The following is a 20242-nucleotide window of genomic DNA, read 5'->3' as shown; positions in this document are numbered from 1 at the left end:
TTCATAAATTTGAAACTTTATTTTTGTAACATTACAATGTTTTTTTTCTCGTAAATTAATGTGACTTTATTTTTGTGAACTTACAACTTTATTCTTGTAAATCAACACTTTTTCCCGTAAATTGATATATTACATATATCGGTATCAGTATCGGCTGATATCGTTATCAGACATTGAGAGTTGGACAATATAAGCATATCGGTTTTTCGGCAAAAATACTATTATCGAAAATCTGTAGTTATTCGGCTTGTTTTTCACAATATTAGAATAATAATATATTACAATAATATAATAATATTTTTATAATATTAAAAATGCTGTATTTTTTAGTTTTTTATTTTCTTCTTCTTATTATTTTTTTTTTACAATGTGCCAATAAATTAAAAAAAACAAAAAACGGGCCGCACTCCAATTACCAGTTAATAATGATAGCCACCCAGTTCATACATACAAAAGTAAGTAACCACCATAGGTCTCCAATTAGTGTAACATTGGCATTAACAGATGTGGCTGGAGGCAACCTCTCTTAGCTTTTTCTGTCTATATGTGCCCTGTGATTGGCTGGCCACCAGTCCAGGGTGTACCGCGCCTCTCGCCCAAAAACAGCTGTGATAGGCTCCAGCACCCCCGACCCCCGCGACCCTCGTGAGGATAAGCGGTAGAAAATGAATGAATGTTTTTATTCCTTATACTTATAATTTATATACAATAATTAAAAATTGTGCAGGGAATTCACTTTTTTTTTTTTTTAAACGTAGATTATTAATCGACATATTCGTCAGTAATCTTGTCAGTAATACACGGAGCGCGTGTGGTGTATGGGAATGTGTGCCATCTCTTTGTGGTGCTGCTTGGCGTACGGCCACAGGTAGAAGTCGATGATGGCCGAGGTGACGCCGCAGCTCCTGCCGTCCCGTTCCTTCATCAGCTCGCTCAGACGTGCCCTGATGCGCTCCACCGCCCAGATGGAACACGCTCGGATCTCCACCTCCCTCCTGTCGCCTGAACGCAACAACTCGCCTGTGGGACGAGAGGTCACAATCATGATGTAGGTCGTGGGCGGGACCAATGGTTTGATTGGTTGAAATGAGTCACTTGGTAAAAATCATTAGAATAAAATCTTCATTCATTTACAATGTAACTATTTAAAGGTGAATTTAACACATTTCATGATTTAGGGTGGCACGGTGGACTAGTGGTTGGCGCGCAGACCTCACAGCTAGGAGACCAGGATTCAATTCCACTCTCGGCCATCTCTGTGTGGAGTTTGCATGTTCTCCCCGTGCATTGCAAGGTTTCCTCCCACATTCCAAAAACATGCTAGGTTAATTAGCGACTCCAAATTGTCCATAGGTATGAATGTGAGTGTGAATGGTTGTTTGTCTATATGTGCCCTGTGATTGGCTGGCCACCAGTCCAGGTTGTACCCCGCCTCTCGCCCGAAGACAGCTGGGATAGGCTCCACACCCGTGTGACCCTCGTGAGGAAAAAGCGGTAGAAAATGAATGAATTTCATGATTTACATCAGGGGTCTCAAACTCAATTTACTTGGGGGCCACTGGAGCATCAGGTCCCCCCCCCCCAAAAAAAATGCATTTATTAAAAACAGAAAAATTAATAAACTTTGCTTTGGTTCCGATTTTCTACAATAAAAGCTCTGATAAAACATTCCACTGTTCTCAAATATCTTCATTTTTATTTTTCTACACAAAATAAGATGAAAAATAAATCAAGAATAAAGAAAATCAATCAATCAGTAATAAATAAATATAATAACAATAATAATAAAACCGCAAATAATAAAAACTTAAGAAACCACATATAGTTGGTGGGTAGACAAATTATTTTTTTTCAGATTAAAATGAACAAAGCATTATTAGAGCCCTGTAGACATGACAAAACACGACTATAGTCACATTTATACTCTTTTTATTTACAACATATTGCGCAACTGCAGGGTCTTGAGACACATGCTAACTCGCAAACTAGAGAGCTAGCGACCTAAACGGTAGCCTTCAAGTTATTTCCTTTAAACTTATATAGCCAAAAACTTACCACTTCCACACGGATAGGGAGGACAACTATTAACAGTTATTTAACCTTTAACATGAACATTAATCAAACGTAATAATTTTTTCTGGGTACATGATACCATACAGCATCCATATCAAACTTGCGCGGGCCGCACTAACATTAAACTTTCATATTAAGGCGGGGGCCTCAAACTAGTGTCCTGCGGGCCACATGTGGCTCGCGGGCCGCGTGTTTGAGACCCCTGATTTACATCCATATGTAATAATATATAATGATAATACTAGAAATATCCCACTACAGTGGCAATTAAAGGGTTTGTATGTAGCTCCTGTATTAAGATGGCACCAGTATACACACACACACACACACATACCGTTTTTCAGCGTGCCCATCAGAGCATCGGAGTATCGCAGGGCACCGAGGTAGACGAGGGCCTGAGGGATCCTGTAGTCGGCGAACATGGTGAGCCAGTCCATGTTGGCAATGACCGCCTCGCCTCGGGCTGCCATGATGCCCCAGAAGTCAGCCACCAGAATCTGAGCTCGCTTGTAGAAAGCGATTTTCTTGCCCTGGAAGGAAGCAGGAGGATTGTTTTATGTATGGAATACACCTTGCGATTCATCTCATCTTACACTTGGAAAATATGCCCTTCATGTGGTATCATTTATCTTCATTTTAGCATTGTAGATCAGCGGTCTCAAACATGCGGCCCGCGGGCCAAATGTGGCCCACAGGACACTAGTTTGAGGCCCCTTTTAGACGATTTTGACAGATCTTTCAAGGCAGACATACTATTGTGTTCTATGACTATAACAACATGGAATCTACTGAAAGAAAGACTAGACTCCGGTCTTTCATCAGAAAAAAAAGTTTGTTTCTACCTTTTTTGGTTCTTTAGTAATCAGACATAGAACATAGGGAAGTTTCAGGAAAATATCGGTTCCTGACTAAAATAGGGAGAAATCCAGCTTTTTGTGAAAACATAGAAAATGTTGACTTGTCGTGACAGCTTGAATATCTAAATCAGGGGTCTCAAACTAACGGCCCGCGGGCCAAATGCGGCACACGGGACACTAGTTTGAGGCCCCGGCCTTGAAATGAAAGTTTAATGTTAGTGCGGCCCGCGCAAGTTTGATATGGATGCTGTATGGTATCATGTACCCAGAAAAAAATTATTACGTTTGATTAATGTTCATGTTAAAGGTTAAATAACTGTTAATAGTTATCCTCCCTATCCGTGTGGAAGTGGTAAGTTTTTGGCTATTTAAGTTTAAAGGAAATAACTTGAAGGCTACCGTTTTAGGTCGCTAGCGCTCTAGTTTGCGAGTTAGCATGTGTCTCAAGACCCTGCAGTTGCGCAATATGTTGTAAATAAAGTATAAATGTGACTATAGTCATGTTTTGTCATGTCTACAGGGCTCTAATAATGCTTTGTTCATTTTAATCTGAAAATTTTTTTTAATTTGTCTACCCACCAACTATATGTGGTTTCTTAAGTTTTTATTATTTGCTGTTTTATTATTATTATTATATTTTTTTATTACTGATTGATTGATTTTCTTTATTCTTGATTTGTTTATTTATTTTTCATCTTATTTTGTGTAGAAAAATAAAAAGTAAGATATTTGAGAACAGTGAAATGTTTTATCAGAGCTTTTCTTGTAGAAAATCGAAACCAAAGCAAAGTTTATTAATTTTTCTGTTTTTAATTAAAAAAATTTTTTTTGAAAACCTGATGCGGCCCAGTCTCGCCCAGACCTTAGCTCCAGTGGCCCCCCAAGTAAATTGAGTTTGAGACCCCTGTTCTAGATCATTAAGGCGATGACATCAAAAATGTAGAGAATTTTAAGTACCGCATATTGATTTGAGTCAAAATTCATTTTTGGGCTAAAACGTCGTTATCAAACCTCATAAACAGCCTCGTCTCTGTAGGATGGAATCTTCTCCACGACAAGCTCCACCATCTTGCGGGCGTCGTCCCCAGCCTGGCTGATGAAACTGTGGAAGCTTCCGCCGTGCTGCAGCAGCACGCGGCCGCCTTCAGTCAGCACCTTGTTGCAAACACCACATGTATCACGGCCTATTATAGCAAGTCTCATGCAATACAGTATTACCTGGTTGTTGATTTTCTTGTAAAAAAACAAACAAACAAACCCAACAAAAATACATTTTTGCCTGTTATATAGCTTAAATTCTAAAAAATGGGAATGCTAACGCCCATATTGATTATACTAACAACTGTAATATGACTTTTACTCACGATAAAGACGACATCACGGTCAGAAATAACAATGACGTCGATATGATGCGTCCGTATCGTCCGTATCAAAGCGCTTACTAATTGATGTCATTCTTCAATGACATCACTTCTCTGCGACAGAGTATTAGGACCGCATAGGGGGGACAAAATGGAGAATAATGTTGTGAATTTTTACGACAAATAAAGTTGTAAAATTACCTTCGGACGTGGAGTCCGAAAATTGTGACTTTATTTTTGTGAACTTACAACTTTATTCTTGTAAATTAACACTTTTTCTCGTTAATTTACATTTTAGCATGCTGATATTAGCATGCTAGCATGTACTGGATTTATAGGTAAACACATACACAAACAACACTATTATGTTAAGTGTTAGCGTGATAATGTTAGCTTTGCTAGCATGGTAATAAATTAAATGATAATAAATTAAAATAAATAAATTAACACTTTTTCTCATAAATTTACGACTTTATTGTCATCAATTTACACTTTTTTCTTGTAAATTTATGCCTATGTTAGCATTGCTAGCATGCTGAGATTTGCATGTTAGCATTTACCGGATTTATAGGTAATCACATACATAAACAGCACTATTATGTTAAGTGTTAGTGTGATAGTGTTAGCTTTGCTAGCATGGTAATAAATTAAATGATAATAAATTAAAATAAATTAACACTTTTTCTCATAAATTTACGACTTCATTCTCATCAATTAACACTTTTTTCTTGTAAATTTATGGCAATGTTAGCATTGCTAGCATGCTGATATTTGCACGCTAGCATTTACCGGTTTTATAGGTAAACACATACATAAACAGCACTATTATGCTAAGTGTTAGCGTGATAATGTTAGCTTTGATAGCATGGTAATAAATTAAATGATAAAAAATTAAAATAAATAAACACTTTTTCTCGTAAATTTACGACTTTATTGTCATCAATTTACACTTTTTTCTTGTAAATTTATGCCAATGTTAGCATTGCTAGCATGCTGTTATTTGCACGCTAGCAATGCCAATGTTAGCATTGCTAGCATGCTGTTATTTGCACGCTAGCATTTACCGGTTTTATAGGTAAACACATACATAAACAGCACTATTATAAACTATATAAATTATATAAGTGTGATAATGTTAGCTTTGCTAGCATGGTAATATTAACATAATAGCAGTTTTAGCTGTTTTCAAAAATTACCTTTGCCCAAGGCCAAAGGTCTTGGGGACGTGGAGTTGGAATATCGTGACTTTATTTTCATAAATTTGAATGCTGATATAGGTTATACATACATAAACAGCACAAGTGTTACCGTGATAATGTTAGCATGTTAGTTTTGCTAGCATTGTAATATTAACCTAATAGCAGTTTTAGCCGTTTTCACACGTAGGTAGACTATTATATACAACACTTGGAACTATTAAGGTAGGTGTTAGCGTGCTAATGTAGCACACACAGCATATTAATCTGGGCATCCGGAATGTATAGGGCTCAAGCCAAAAATCAGTGTGCGGTTCAAGATCCGCTGTGGCGACTGTAATCAATAAAAAGCTGAAAGAAACAAACAATAGACATATATAAACACTTGGCATTAGCATGCTAACATTTGCATAATATAATTTTTAGGTGTTTTTATAGCTAGACACTTACATAAACACTTCACACTATCACACTCGGTGTTATTATGCTGAAGTAGACAAGTTAGCATTGCTAGCATTAGCATGCTAACTTGTTAGCATTAGTGACATTTTTATATGTAGACACACAAACATTTAGCAACATTATGCTAGGTGTTAGCATGCTAACATTAGCATAGTAGCATTTCTTATTAGCCTAATTAGCCTTATTAGCATTCTTATTACCTTCTTTCAACAAATTGAGCCATTCATGCTCCATTCAAACATTTCAATTCGGGCATTCACACACACACATTTTTAGTTGGATGTATTATACTTTTATATACTTTTATATATATTACTTATATGCATTATGCAAATTTCTGCTTTACTTCTAATTGGACGGGAGCAAGATAGTTTAGAAACCTGGTGGCGCTCGTGAAGCATCGGCATGGGCGTTTCGTTGTCCGATCGAAGAACGTGCGCCAACTCCTCCACGCTTATCTGGGAGAAGAACTTTGGATCCGTGATGGGCACGCCTGACAAGAGAAGAGGAGCAAGTATACATTAAGATGGTATCAAAGTGAGTGGTGGGGGTTAGGGACCCCCCTTTAGGAATAGCAGTCATTTCTGTAAATATTCACACTGTGCAGTCAAGCTGCGGGGGAAAATTTGCCCTAATTTTAAAAGGCCACGACAGGCACACATAGGGGAGCGATGTTCCATATGAGACTTAATTGAGTAATATCCGGAGTCAATCCCGCTAATTGCAAATGATGCACTGGTGCACACGGTGCGACCAGCAGTTCCCCCCACTGCAGTTCAAGTTCAAATAAAGGGCACATTTGCAATAATTGAACAGCCAATAGGAGGGAGGGGGCTAAAATAGATGTGTGTACATGTTGTGAGGTTACATATAGTGGATGCATAAAGGATGAATGGAGGCTCACCTTCCTCCATGGCCCTGGCGATGGCGGCACACAAGGTCATATAGCCCGTGTAAGTGGTGCCTTTAAAGGTCACCTCACACTGCTGCGTTTGCTTCTCCGGCCAAAAAGAGAAGTTCATGGTGTCCACCACAAACACCCAATTTAAAGCCTGCACAGACACAAACCTGCTGAACACGCTCTCTATGCCGGGCCGTAAGAGCTTTTAGTGACGTCACAGTTTTCTATGAAGACTCACCTGGTCGGAGGTGGCTACAGGAGCCAGAGGGTTTGCATTCTTCCAGCCAATGGCTGTGAGCTCATCACTGTCCCGCAGAGAGTACAGCATCTCGGCCACCTTCTGGACGCCTTCCTCCTCCACAAACACATCCTGACTGAGGTCTGCAACAAACTGGCCCGACTCTCTGGGAAACAGCGGCGGCTCCATTGTGAACTTTGCTGGTGGACAAAATATACAAATATTATTACATGTAATTCAGATTATATTATCCGTGTCTCTTTTAAATTTACACCAAATATTTAAATACGACGGGGTCACACAAACTATATTCGAACTAATGGTTAGCCGGCGAGCTGATGTTAGCTACATTGTTTCGTGGCAAGTTAATGTTAGCGGCATTGTTTCATTTCAATAAATATATTTACATTCACACAAACACATATAAACACATATATATGTATATAAGTATTTCAACTCGTGAGGAAAAAGCGGTAGAAAATGAATGAACTCTTGCCCAATACCAAACACTTACCAGCCAAATCAGGAACTCTGACTGTGTATATACTTCCGCTATTTTTGTTGAGTCTGGCCAATCAGAGCCCCTGCAAAAGACACTGCACCAATCACAGGCAGTCCGCTGACCAACCCGGAAATAGCGTCGATTCTGTTATCCATTAAGAGGAAATAAATAATGACAGTCCAAAGTCCAATACATTCGATGTTTTTTTCCTTGGAGGAAAATGCGAATGTTGCCTTCATAAACTGTCCAAAAATTATTTAGTTTATGAAGAAATAATGCATCTTAATAAAATACCAACACAGTAAAAAGTGGCATCTTTATTCATTATACAATTAAACAAGCTTAACAGCATGAACATCAAGCAAGTGTACTAGATCACAGACAGGGTGGCTTTTGTTATTCACTTTTTCCCCAATTCAGGAATACAATTTAATAAGAAAACTGTAGTCGTTCCGTCTAAAAAAGGAAGAAAATATGAATTTTACCCCCACACCAACACCTATGAACATTAGAACAGTAAAAAGATTAGCCAGACTGTCAATGTATTTGCTGCATAAGAGTCCTGCCACAGACACCACTACACTCTTTTGGGAGGAAAGGCTTACATTCAGGATGTTTTAGAGCAGGGTGTTAAGTCAGGACTAGAAACCAAAAAGCTACATGATAAAATATAAAACCATCACAAAAAAAAAAAAGTCTGCCAGGCGATAAGAATATGCTTTAATAAATGCGCGTTGGAAACAGTAAGCAGATCAACGAAAATACTCTTTTTTTTTTTTAAGAATGCGGAACATCTTTGATGCACAGGAATGTTGGACATTTCTTTCAAAATACAAAAATAAAATTAGAAAAAACAAATATACCCACAATCCAGAATTAATAGTCTGAAGGGGGGCTTTGTTGGGCGAGAGGGGGGGTTGGGGCAGAATGTTTTTAGGGTAAGGTAAGGGGGTCGGGGAAAGGGGTGTCTGCTTCAATCCTGGGGGGTCTACAGCAAAAGACCAGAGAACTGCTTCACACTGAAATAAAAAGAGTGAATAAAATAAATCAAAGTCACACCAGCAATTCCACATTCACAATAAAACAATGTACTGAAGCATAGACTAGAGCTGGGCGTGTGGGGGTGGGGTGGGGTGGGGGGCGTCTTTTTGAGGAACAGGAAAAAATAACTGGGAAAATGGCAAAAGTGGCCAAAAAAAAGGATCAACATGAGAAAAAAAAAAAAGGGAGGGTGGGGGTGTGGTTAGTCCTTGAATCCAAGCAGGTGCAGCACACTGAAGGAGGTGGAGAAGGAAAAAGGGAGGCAGGGTTAGTTACCATGGCAACACCACCACTAATTAAGACAAATTCTACAGCTGTATTAGCATTCAGGCTAAGCTCGGAGAGCATGAACAAGGAAGTCGTGTGTTGTATACGTGCCTACTGGTTGCCAAGGGAGACAGAAGAGGAGGAGCCCCTGCTATTTGGCAGACTGTGATTTGTTGTCGCTTGATCTAACTAAAAACAACAAAATCACTAGTCTTCCACACAGCAGCGGCCAGGGGAAGAATCAATCCACTCCCTGCTTTACAGTGAAATGGCTACATAGGCAAATGAAAACTGGGAACCAAATTTGGGAGTCCAATTGAATAATAATAATAATTCTAATAATAATTGCCTTGCCGTAGTAGCCATTTCACGAAAGAGGAAGGTTTGAACTACTTTGCAGATTGCATGGGAAGGAAGGAAGGGTGTTAGTTAAGAAGAAAGCAGGCAAGAGAAACTAGGTTAGCTCGCTTCAAGATGCAACATCACGTATTTCATAATCAGAATCAAAACTAGATACATTTCTACAGTGTCTTCTACAGAGTCAACAGGTACGAGCAGTAAACATTCTACTTGAGAACTTGCCTGTTCTGCAGAAGATACTGGGCGTTCTGAATCTGATCCTGGGTGCCCACGATGGTGATGATCCGGTCCTCGGAACCTTCCAGAGGTTCGTCAATCTTGATGGATGCGCCGGAGTCGTGGCGGATCTGTTTGATCCGCTGGCCCCCCTTGCCAATAATGGAGCCCGCCAGCTGGGAGCGCCATTGAAAGCAGGGAGGGGGGAGGAAAATAAGACCAAATCACATATAATGTAGCAAAAAACTCATCTTTGGGAGGACAAATCATTTTACAATATCTATTTTCTATTCAGCTTAGTAGTGTTCAGGGTTTGTGGGTGGGGTGGGAGGCAATCCCAGCTGACTTAAAAAGGGTGGATTACACTTTGGACCTGGCTGTCAGTCAATCACAGAGCAAATGTGAAGAAAATGTGGAACTGATTCCACACCAGCTTAGCTGTGCAGACTGCTACAATAACCCATGACCCCCGTGGGTCCATTTATGTGACTAAATGTCAACTTTGACAACGTTATTTACTCACATCTTTAGGGATGGTCACTTGTGTGGTAATGACAGTGTCGTTGTAGGAGCACCGGCCACCTGATGGCAACAAATATACAAAAACAGGTATAAAAAAAAAAAAAAAAAGGAATTGAGTAAGCAGTGCATTCTTTGGACTCACCTGATTGGTAGCTATCCCAGGAGGAACTGTTGTCTGAGCATGCCAAGAAAACAACAAAGCACATGCATATTAAGATTTAAAAAATATATATATCTTTAAAAAGACAAACAAAAAACACTTGCAAACATGCGGAAAATGCATTTTATATTGTATTGCCAGCCAATAAGATGCTGTCAAAATGTCCTTAAGAGGCTTCTGTAAATGTAGCCACTCTAATACAAGTGAATGGTAATTTGTTACAGTACGTAAATCAAGAAAAGGAAAATGTGCCTTTTCCTTCATATCCTTGCATTGAAGTCATATAAAAAAAGGCTGAGACTTACCATATCCCCCTCCACTCTGTAAAAAAAAAAAACAAAATACAGAGAGGTTACACACAAGGAGAGCAGCCCTTCTCCCTACAAACGCTGTACGAGGAGTGCAACGTGCATCGCGCCAGTCGCCTCGTCAGCGGAGCAGACTCAACTAAAAGCCACCCAGTTTTCATCCATATGCCAGACTCCTCCTCACTCCTCCCTCCCTGCATCTCATCAGCCCCCATTTTCACCTGCTATTCAGCGACTGTTGTCACCGGGCAACAGGCAATTCAAAATGCTGTTGCCGGGCAACGGCAGGCAGTATCCTGCCAGCTCTGAGAGAGTAGGGGGTGAGAGAGAGAGAGAAAGAGAGAGTCTGTCAACAAAGCGTTATTATTGCCTAGCAACCAACTGTGGTCACCGCCATCCCCCCCACTCCGCTCTCTCTCTTTTGCAGAAAAACAGGCTGGCCATGAAAAGTACACAGCAAGAGGGCAATTATAGCTGATTATTATGGGATGTCTCCAGCTGCGGTGATTACGGTCATTTTGGTGGGATGGCTTATAGATCGTACCGTAACTAGCTCAAACGCCGATCCAGAGCCGCGGTGGCCAGCTTTTGGCGTGAACGCGCACACCGAGGCGTCGACACATGAGTACAACACAAAGCACAATCACAGCGAGTCAGAGACTCCGGATGCTGGCACCCCGGGAGTCGTTACAAGCAGAGCCGCATGTATTCAGCAAGGGTCACTAACCATGTTATCGCTGTAGCGATCTTGTCTGCCTCTTCTGTCACTTGGTGATGAAGGAGTGGCACACACGGAGGGGGTGGGGGTGGAAAGGAATAGAAAATGCTTAGAAATGCTTGAAAACGTTCCAAGGAAGAAAAAAAAAAAAAAAAATCTGGTCCAGGTCAACCTGCACACACACGCTGAGGAAGATTACAGTATAAACACATTTCCTCTCAGCCATCTTCCCACACAGTAACAGGAACAGCTCTGACAGTGTTATGGTGAGAGGAGTGACAGGTGGTGGTGATGAAGATCAGAGCCAAGGGCTGCTGCCGCTGCCCCCCCCCCCCGGTAATGTGCATTTATTTGCGACTGAAGAGCACGCATACAAGACATTTGTTTGGAATCTGCTCTTCTTTCCGGGTTCCATATGTTCATTTCCTCCATTTTTTAAAAATTATATTTGCAATGTGAATAAGCACAACAATTATTGTGAGTAACACAACTCCCCATAAGCATGTGACCATCATCCACACCACCATGTATTACAAAAAGCTTGTAAGGGTGTTTATCTTTAGTACAAGAGGATCATACTACTCTTCAACCAACAATTTTAAAAGGGGCATTGGGATGGGGTAGGGGGGTTGCAGATTAGAGACAAACTAACCATTAGCCTGTTAGCAGGACAGACAAGAGGACTACAAGAAGGATGCATTTGGGAGGGGACAGAAACTTACTTTGACCTTTCATCTGAGCCACGGTATGAGTCATAGTAACGATCATCTCTGTAGGAAAGATGGAGATGGGGGGGAAAAAATAAAGGACAAAAACACCCAGACACACAGGCATGAGAACGTATACTTCATGAAATGGGTAACTACTAAGAAATATTTGCAGATGCACGCATTGTATGACTAAAACTGGACGCCATTTACCCAATGAAAGCACCAATCCAAAGCAAAGCTTGTGCAATATACTAGCGCATCTCAATAAATTTGAGTATTTTTCAAAGCTAATTTATTTCAGTGGTTCAGTTTAAAAAAAAAAAAAAAATTTCAAGGTTGGCATCTTTATTCATGCTTGAAGATTGAAGGATTCTGGTCACGCCTCACAGTGCAGAAATTATTACAGGTTGTCCATAATACAGTAAACCTCGGATATATCGGATTCAATTGTTCCCACTGGTTTTGTCCGATATAAGCGAAATCCGTTATATGCGTATACGGGAAAATGTCTGTTTTACGCATATATCGGATTTAATCCGTTATAAAAAGGCACTTCCTTGACTATGTTTCCAATGTACCTGGACTGGGCAATGAAAAGAGACGTAAGGTAATGAGAATTTAACTTTATTGGACTCTGAGCATAACAAATTGTTAATTAAGCTAGGCCCTGTTACACCCGTCAGGCCTACGTTATTTCCAATAGTGAGGTTAAGATCCCATTCACTGCTGTGCTAGTATTATTGACGTCACTCACTTTTATATTTGTCCTAAATCTGGAGCCAGGAGAAAGACAATAGCCAGTGACATCAACAAGATTAGCATAACGATGCGGCCACCCGATATATGCAAGGGAAATTTAATGGAAATACATTGGAACAGGACTGGAGATTTTGTCCGAAATAGGCGAAATCCATTATAAAAAATCCGATATATGCAAAGAATTTTTATTGGAAATGCATTACAGAAAAATCGTTTTTTTATCTGTCCGTTGTGAGCGAATTTCCGATATATCCGAGGTTTACTGTATATCCAAAAGGGGGAGAAATGAAAATAGTTTAGAACCAATGGGTTACAGTAGTAATCTTTGCTATCATTATATGACAACAAACATAACTAATGCATGAGTGTGTTATGTAGTACATGACACATAAAGCTGCTATCATTTTGTAATAATTTGTATTATTATGGTTTACAGCTCATAAAAAAAACGGCAATTTAGTGTCTCATAAGATTTGAAAAATTATCAAAAGTTCAATATTGTAAACTACTGGTCGACATTAATAGAAAAAGTGAAAACAAATGAGTTTAATTGGATTCTTGGTACATTTTGCATGATATCCTAACTTAGTGAGATGCGCTAATAGAAATAAAAGACAAGAAAATACACACCTGAGGAGAACCATTCCATCAGGTATTGATTTTAAAAAGCACAACCGGTCTTACCCGCCTCTGTGTGAGCGACCCATAGACATGCTGCTGCCCCTACTGCTCCTGCTCTGGTGGTGTGAAGGACCTCGGCGAGGACTAATGTCATCGTAGTCCCGGCGAGACGGAGGCAAAGGTGCCCGTCCCGATCTGCTGGAGGGCATTCGATCATAGCCCCGGTCACCGGCGCTTGACCGACTCCCTCGAACGGGGAAGCCTCCCATGGGTCGGCGGCTGCTACCTCTCTCCTCAAACATCATCGTGAACCCTCCGTATTCGTACGTTTCGTCATAGAAATTAGGGTCGTAAGGCTGTGAGCGGCCCTTAATGGGTGCCTGGCGAAAAACATCTAATGAGAATTCTCAGAAAAATATCTACAGTATACAATGTAAAACAGGATGCAGTTTATGTGCCAACAGGAAATGTGACAAGTAAACATTGAAAAATGAATTTGGTGACACACACAGATTGGTTCATATCATGCAACTTACTTCTGCAATGACCTCCAGCATAGTCTTGATACACTCAACCACACGCTCCATTTTACCACCAACCAGCACAACCCGGTCTGTCGATTGAGGGCAACACTCCTGAAACAGCTTGATACTGGTCTTTGTGTTCTAGAGAAATGGGACACAAAAAGAACTCTATTTTGCAACACAGCACGATAGTCGGTGGGGCAGGCGGCACCGCAAATATTGCACGTAATGTTCCTGTGCTGGGGGGGAAAAAAAAACATAAAAATGTATTCATACAAACACTGTATTTCCTCATTCAGTGGCCTGGGATATCGATTCAACAGAGTGGAAGCGTCTATTTAGGGTAATGTCTACTTTGAGTTTATTTCTATAATGTCAAATGTAATTGAAAGCATTTTCTGACCTATAAATGTTGTTACAATGTGTTATTCTTGTGTTAAACCACACCAAAAGAAGTTTTGGATGGCTCGGCACACTTGATTTTATAGTGTTTTTACACTACAATGTTGTGTTTGCCTTGCATGAAATAAAAATCCATCCAAAAGCTGCTCTTGTCAGCAAACAGCAAATTGTTTTACAATACTCTACGGGCTTAGCAGCTTTTGCACACAAATGCTCCTCGATCCACACAGCAGAAATTTCTCAGCATGGACTTCAGCTTTACAGACAACCCGTTTTCTCCACTGGTAATTTGTGTTGTCTTTTAATGACATTGAATGTTAAAATAACCCTCAAGGTAACAGTTATCTTTTTCGTGTGCCATTTATTTGCAGTGTGAGATTTGTTCAAGTGGACACCCGGTAACTAGTTGAGGTTCGTTATCGTTAACCGAGTCGAACAAATGGGGTTATCAGTATGATGTCAATGTTGCTTTGCTAGTTTATCCAACTACAGTAAATACCTCTCTGAGCTCCTTGATCTTGGCTCCCTTGACTCCAATAATGGAGCCGGCCAAGCTCTGGTGGATCAGTAGACGCAGCTCGCAGTCAAAATCCATGCCGTTGTACTGCTGGTACTGGCGGGGTACATTACCGTGTTAATAACGTTACGCTATGCTGCAGTGTGAAATGTGTGAAAAGGTCCTCACCTCCTCCAGGGTCGGGATAATCTTGAGCATGATCTCACCGACGGTGTCGATGTCGGCGCAGATGCACAGGATGCTTTGTTATGTTGCGAGCGCCAATAACAAGGCAGTGGCGCGGCCGTGCACAGGGTGGGCGGGGTGCCCAACAAGGCCATCCCGAGAAGGAAGGGAAAACACGTTAGATCGGAGAATTAAAAACCTTCCCCCACAGCACAAAATCAAACCCCATCTAAAAATCAACAAAATCCACATGATTGGAATAAATCCTGAGGCCTAACGACAGAACAGTGAGAACGCCACACTGTGGCTGGCAAAAAAGCTACAACTGAACAAAGCGATTACGAGGAAACGTTATATATCTATAGCCCAGATCAGATCAAAGTAAGAAGAGACAAAAAGGACAACCAAAAGAAAGAAAGAGCAATCAGTGAACCACTGAAGGGGTCAAGATGGGCAGAGTAGGTTTGGGGACAATCTGGCTGGGGCGGGTGTGGGGAAGCACCACTGGATGCTAGTGAATTTACAAGCAAACATTGGGTGGATGCTCACTACAAGCTGTTAAAATTTAAATTAAAAGACAAAGCAAACATGTCCTTGTCTGGAAAATCTCGATTTGAACAAATTTGTTCAAAGTAACATTGGCACCCACTGGGGGACTTCAAACAGTAAAATGACGGTGAATATAAAGCAAAGTTAAAATGGCCACTACTGTAGTATGCGCTAATTAAGCCAAATGGAGGAAACAAAGTATGCAGATATGAGCAGGGACTGGGAAAGAGGCACCCCGTTCTTTCAACCACCACAACAATTAAAAGGCTATATTTAGATGAAGCAAGAGGCATATGCGCAAAAGACACGCACACACACACACACATTGCATGAATGGTGCCATGGTACCAGGGAATGGATGGGACTCCAAGCCTTTTTGTTATAATGAAATACGTGTAACATCACAAGGGAAAGAATGGGGCGGGGCAAGCCACAGGTGAGCATTTATGGAACTAACAAAAAATACAAAATAAAACACCCACATTATAGAAAGGGAGGTGAAAGCACAGGATAGAGGGGGCGGGGGGGGGGGGATCATGAATTCAATTTAAAAAACACAACTGGCACATAAAGCAGATTCTAACAAGATTGAGGAAAAGACCTGTGGCAGACTGTGGAAAACCCTTAAAAAACATTTCAATGCTGATGTGGCATGTAAAGGATGCTGACATGGCTTTAAAACAGGCAACACTGGACATGAAAGCATTTTAACTGTTACGTAATAGTGAACTGAACACAAGTAGGTTATAATAATACAGTGACTTGAAAAAAAAAGAGGCAGGATGACTATGACTGATCGTCTCTTGTCTGTTTGACCTGTACTCAGGCAGTGAGAGGGAGGAGCTTAGGGACATACCGCTCAGGCCCACTGCTGTCTGGGACTGACACACTGGCATTGTACTGGGCGTGGCATGGGCAGGGGGGCCAGGGCCATTCGAGCACGGATGTCAATCAAGTAAACGGCGGCCCGTTTAGGGACAGGGCACGATTATGGGCAGGGCCAACCGGGGTGTCAGGTGGGCGGGCGCAGGAGGGGCCGTCCAGAACATGGGCAACAGAGGAGGAAGTGGGCAAAAAAGTCAACAGTAAAATAATAAACAAGGGAGAGGGGAGAGGGGAAACATTTTTAATATACAGGCTCTACACTGATCATGTTATGTGTCTTCATTTCTCTCAGAGATTTGGCTTGTCAGAGAGAGAAGAGGAGAGAGGTTGACATTGGAAAAATAGGTCATATTCAAGAACAAAGAGTTCAACGTTGGGGAACAGACTATAGAAGACAGTGGAGAGGGGAAGGGGGGGGGGGCAAACTGTGGAGGGCGAGAGAGGCAATGACTTTGAATGAAATAATTGTAAAGACTTGGCCAGGTTACCTGTGGGCTGCAATCAAACACTGTGTACACTTCTTATCCACAGCACAACACAGTTGATGTGAAAAGCGTGGCCATAAAATTAACAGTAGTTTTGTCTGGTTCAAACAGTAGCATTTTTTTTTTTAAAAAGGCAATAAAATAAAATATTATCAAAAAACGTGCCCTGCCGCCCATTAGAGGATGAGGTTTTTAAGAGGCATTGGAAGGGGAGAAAAAGACCGAACATTTCAGGTGTACTCACATCTGAACGTAGGGCTTTGATGTTTTTGCCGCCCTTCCCGATAACAGCTCCTGCGTTCTGCAAGTAAAAAAATCGATATTAAATAAACATGGTAAACATAGCTATAAAAAGAAAATGTGTTAGAGAGGCAGATAGACCTTTTCATTCATTATATATCAAGTCCTAACATACAAAAAAAGCTAGTTTACTTTGCTCTGCAGCAGGATCCGCAGCTCAATCATCTCATCTGAGTTCCTGGAGCGCTTAAATGATTTCTGCTCATCTGCATCCTCAGCGGGGCGCTTACCTGGTATAAAAGGAAACAACAACATGCCTTCAGTATAGACAAATATGTATATATACCTATGATTAATTTAAAAATATATATTCTTATCAGATCTTTAGCACCCCGTTTAGCGCCCTCATTTAAATCATGCCAGCTTTTATGACCGTGCTTCATAAAAGCATCAGCATTGAGAATCCTTGGGACCAAATCCTAACAATGAACGACACCTGTAGCTCGCACGATTGCAGTATGCAGAGAACCTTGTGTGCAGTGGAGTGCACAGAGTGCATCCTGCAACACATTAAAAGGCTTTCATTTAGAAGAATGGCGTATTACATTTGGGGAGTTTGAGCCTCACAATGTGACAAGTCGCCCACGTGCGTGTGACAGAGGGCTCAACAAATAACCCGAAAAATAAATGAATTCATAGGACGAGATGACCGGCCTCTCTCGGCAGCCCCGCTGACTCTCTGGCTCTCTTGGAGCAACTCAATGTGCTCCCTGGAAGTCCTGCCATGAAGAGCTCCAGCAGACAATGTACTCGGAAAGTCTCATTTTGCAATTTTGTCCATCGTTTCCAATCGTTATGTCGAACATGAACACATATTTCTTCCCCCTTTCTGTGCATTCTACCAAGAGAAAACAAGCTAGTCTGTGCTAGCTAACAATGCTGTTCATGGGAGGTACATATTTTGACACTCAAAACAAAAACAAAAAATCTCTCACAGAACGAAGAACGAAGAGTAAATACTCTCACTTCGCTGTGAAAACTCAACAAGATGCTTGTTTGCTAGTCCGCATTTTTAAAACTGAGGACTGAAACACTAGTTTTGTGCACATTCCCGAGTGTTGTAGCTGTATCTATGCTGCTGCTGTTGACAAAAGTAGCATAAGCTGGTACGTGAAATCAATGCACTCTGAAAAAAGTAATGTTTTAAATCATCAAAATATGGCGGGTTGGCGCCTTGGAATTATCCTAACTCCACCACCTCCTTTCCAAACACGACACTCCTGGCCAACAACATGCATTATAAGTAATTTGACATGTTTACAGTTAATACATGTGATCGGTATCGGCCACTGTCACTCATGGATGATTGGTACTGGCAACAAAAAAAATCCTGATAAGAGCATAGTACCAGTACAGTACCAGAAAGCATCTAACCAACGCAATGGTGGTCAGAGGTTAACAAATACCTTCTGAAAATATCGCATTTACCGTTTGTCTCTGTGTTGCTGAATGAGGCATCGTCTTGCAGTTCTTCTTTCATGTCCATGATCCTTTGGATGTGGAAAACCAGGAGTTGGCACAACGGTGACAGCAGGGAGAGAAGAACACTTTCTCTGTCTAGTAGTCTGTCAACATTGTAAGAATAAGGAAAAAAAAACCTGAAATCATTTATTAATTCAAGGCATTTGTTTGGCAATGACAAAAGAGTGCAAAAGCAGAGTGATACTAATAACTTTTTATGTAGTGCCTTTCAAGAAACCCAAGGTTGCTTTAGTGGGGAACTCTCATATTTGTTACAGGAGCGAGAGCGTGTTGATAGGCGGAATAAAAAAAATCACGAAGCAAATAGCTGCTTAGGAACTGAGAAAATATTGAGGCCGACTACATGAGATGCTAAGCAACCAATCACAACCAGTTCAACCATATGAAGCAGTTAGTTCCCATCAAATTTCATGTTAAAAGTGAAAAATTAAATAATTCATATTGACACTACAGCAATTAAATTTGATTGGGTTTTTATGCCTGGAAATACTACATTGCATTTGCATTGTGCTTAGTGTAGGGTAAAAAGGAATAAACAAGGTGCCGCTGACTGCAGTGTGAGGCATATATATATATGAAAAAATATGACACTTGAATTTAGTCTCTGGATTTTTTGATAATCGAAAAAAACGTAAATGGATACTCGGTTGACTTTATAACAGATTTTCTCTGCATAAGTTCTATATTTTATTGTAGGTTGTACCTGCCAAGATCCGTAGGCCGATCACAGCTTTTGTCTGGACTTAATGCTATAGCAACGTGGACCAAAGGCACTATTTTCCGGTACAAAATCTGTTTAACTGTCAAACCCAATCAAATCCATCTGTTCTAATGAGATGTCAAATCAAATTTTATATCCCGATTTATCGGCTGAAATTAAAATCAGACTTGATTTCAAAATGTTGTAACATTGCTAACTTGACTATGTAATCAATCAGTGATCAACACTTGGTATTCGTCTATTACACACTTATTCAACGTCACTGGATAAATCGCATTAAAAAAAGACGTTTATCAGACCTATTGGATCAAATGTTTACGCACACATCGACGCTATCTTAGCAACAGCTTTGGTGGCTAACTATAGCTCGTCAGCGTAAATAGGTTATACTAGCTAGCTATACATTAGCTAGGCGCTTTGCTGAAAACACCTATATTAAACTATGATTAAATGACGTCGTTATCCGTTCCAACAATTCTCCTTTCTGGTCAGGGGACATAAAAGCACAACGTTATGCCAAAGTGAAGAGACCCGCTTCGTTTACCTAGGAGTATTTGACCCTACATCAAAAGGAATGGTGCTAGCCGTTAGCCACTGTTAACCAACGTCGCCATCTTGCTACAAATTCAGTTGAGCAGGAGTGGCTCGAGCCAGTTTAGCTAATTTGGCCTGCTTTACGCCACATAAATTGTCACAGCGCCACTGTTTCTGACTACGGCGTGTATATTGCTGCATTTGTGAAGCTCAAATACATAATTAATACAAAATACTCCGAATAAAAAAAAAAGCATACAAACCCAAATGTGCGTGCGACGCCTTGTTTGCTGCTCCCCCTCAGGTGCTTGCGAAAATAAAGTGCGCAGCTCACCAAGCGAGCCCATTGGTTGAAAACCAGAAAAAGGGCCCTCCAAGGAAGTGTCTGATTGGCTCTCGTTGCTGT

General features: G+C 40.8%; 2 protein-coding genes across 3 annotated transcripts; both read right to left on the bottom strand.

Moving 5' to 3' along the window:
* Positions 1 to 180: 180 nt before the first annotated feature.
* On the bottom strand, positions 181 to 7728 carry qng1 (Q-nucleotide N-glycosylase 1). The gene is made up of 7 exons (XM_058069846.1): positions 7603 to 7728; positions 7089 to 7288; positions 6854 to 7001; positions 6330 to 6442; positions 3942 to 4085; positions 2408 to 2603; positions 181 to 1020 (listed from the first exon to the last, which is right to left on the bottom strand). The coding sequence occupies exons 2-7, from the start codon at positions 7275 to 7277 to the stop codon at positions 791 to 793; spliced, it is 1020 nt and encodes a 339-aa protein (XP_057925829.1). The 5' UTR covers positions 7278 to 7288; positions 7603 to 7728; the 3' UTR covers positions 181 to 790.
* A 148-nt stretch (positions 7729 to 7876) lies between these two features.
* On the bottom strand, positions 7877 to 20223 carry hnrnpk (heterogeneous nuclear ribonucleoprotein K). 2 transcript variants are annotated; one of them, XM_058069843.1, is made up of 16 exons: positions 20100 to 20223; positions 18528 to 18664; positions 17232 to 17329; positions 17044 to 17100; positions 16286 to 16329; positions 14884 to 14956; positions 14698 to 14811; positions 13809 to 13937; positions 13336 to 13652; positions 11905 to 11952; positions 11192 to 11231; positions 10462 to 10477; positions 10139 to 10171; positions 9998 to 10056; positions 9481 to 9650; positions 7877 to 8864 (listed from the first exon to the last, which is right to left on the bottom strand). In XM_058069843.1, exons 2-16 carry the CDS (start codon positions 18583 to 18585, stop codon positions 8834 to 8836), a joined length of 1287 nt encoding a protein of 428 aa, XP_057925826.1. In that variant the 5' UTR covers positions 18586 to 18664; positions 20100 to 20223; the 3' UTR covers positions 7877 to 8833. The 2 variants fall into 2 exon arrangements, with proteins under 2 accessions (XP_057925826.1, XP_057925827.1); XM_058069844.1 differs by having other exon boundaries at positions 7877 to 8609.
* Positions 20224 to 20242: the final 19 nt, after the last annotated feature.

This window comes from Doryrhamphus excisus, chromosome 4, assembly GCF_030265055.1.
Source record: "Doryrhamphus excisus isolate RoL2022-K1 chromosome 4, RoL_Dexc_1.0, whole genome shotgun sequence".
Classification (NCBI taxonomy): Eukaryota; Metazoa; Chordata; class Actinopteri; order Syngnathiformes; family Syngnathidae; genus Doryrhamphus; species Doryrhamphus excisus.
The sequence above is the reverse complement of the archived record's forward strand: the minus strand, read 5'-3'. Positions and strand labels throughout refer to the sequence as shown.

What these genes read in the sequence shown, in the direction of transcription:
- hnrnpk (XM_058069843.1), bottom strand. Translation starts at nt 18,585, where the DNA reads ATGGACATGAAAGAAGAACTGCAAGACGATGCCTCATTCAGCAACACA. An exon ending in AGATCAAGGAGCTCAGAGAG is followed by an intron (nt 13,938 to 14,697) that starts GTATTTACTGTA and finishes CCATTTCTCTAG; the next exon opens with AACACAAAGACCAGTATCAA. An exon ending in GGCTCAGATGAAAGGTCAAA is followed by an intron (nt 11,232 to 11,904) that starts GTAAGTTTCTGT and finishes TTCATCACCAAG; the next exon opens with TGACAGAAGAGGCAGACAAG.
- qng1 (XM_058069846.1), bottom strand. Translation starts at nt 7,277, where the DNA reads ATGGAGCCGCCGCTGTTTCCCAGAGAGTCGGGCCAGTTTGTTGCAGAC. An exon ending in CTGTAGCCACCTCCGACCAG is followed by an intron (nt 7,002 to 7,088) that starts GTGAGTCTTCAT and finishes GTGTCTGTGCAG; the next exon opens with GCTTTAAATTGGGTGTTTGT. An exon ending in GATGGGCACGCTGAAAAACG is followed by an intron (nt 1,021 to 2,407) that starts GTATGTGTGTGT and finishes CTCGTCCCACAG; the next exon opens with GCGAGTTGTTGCGTTCAGGC.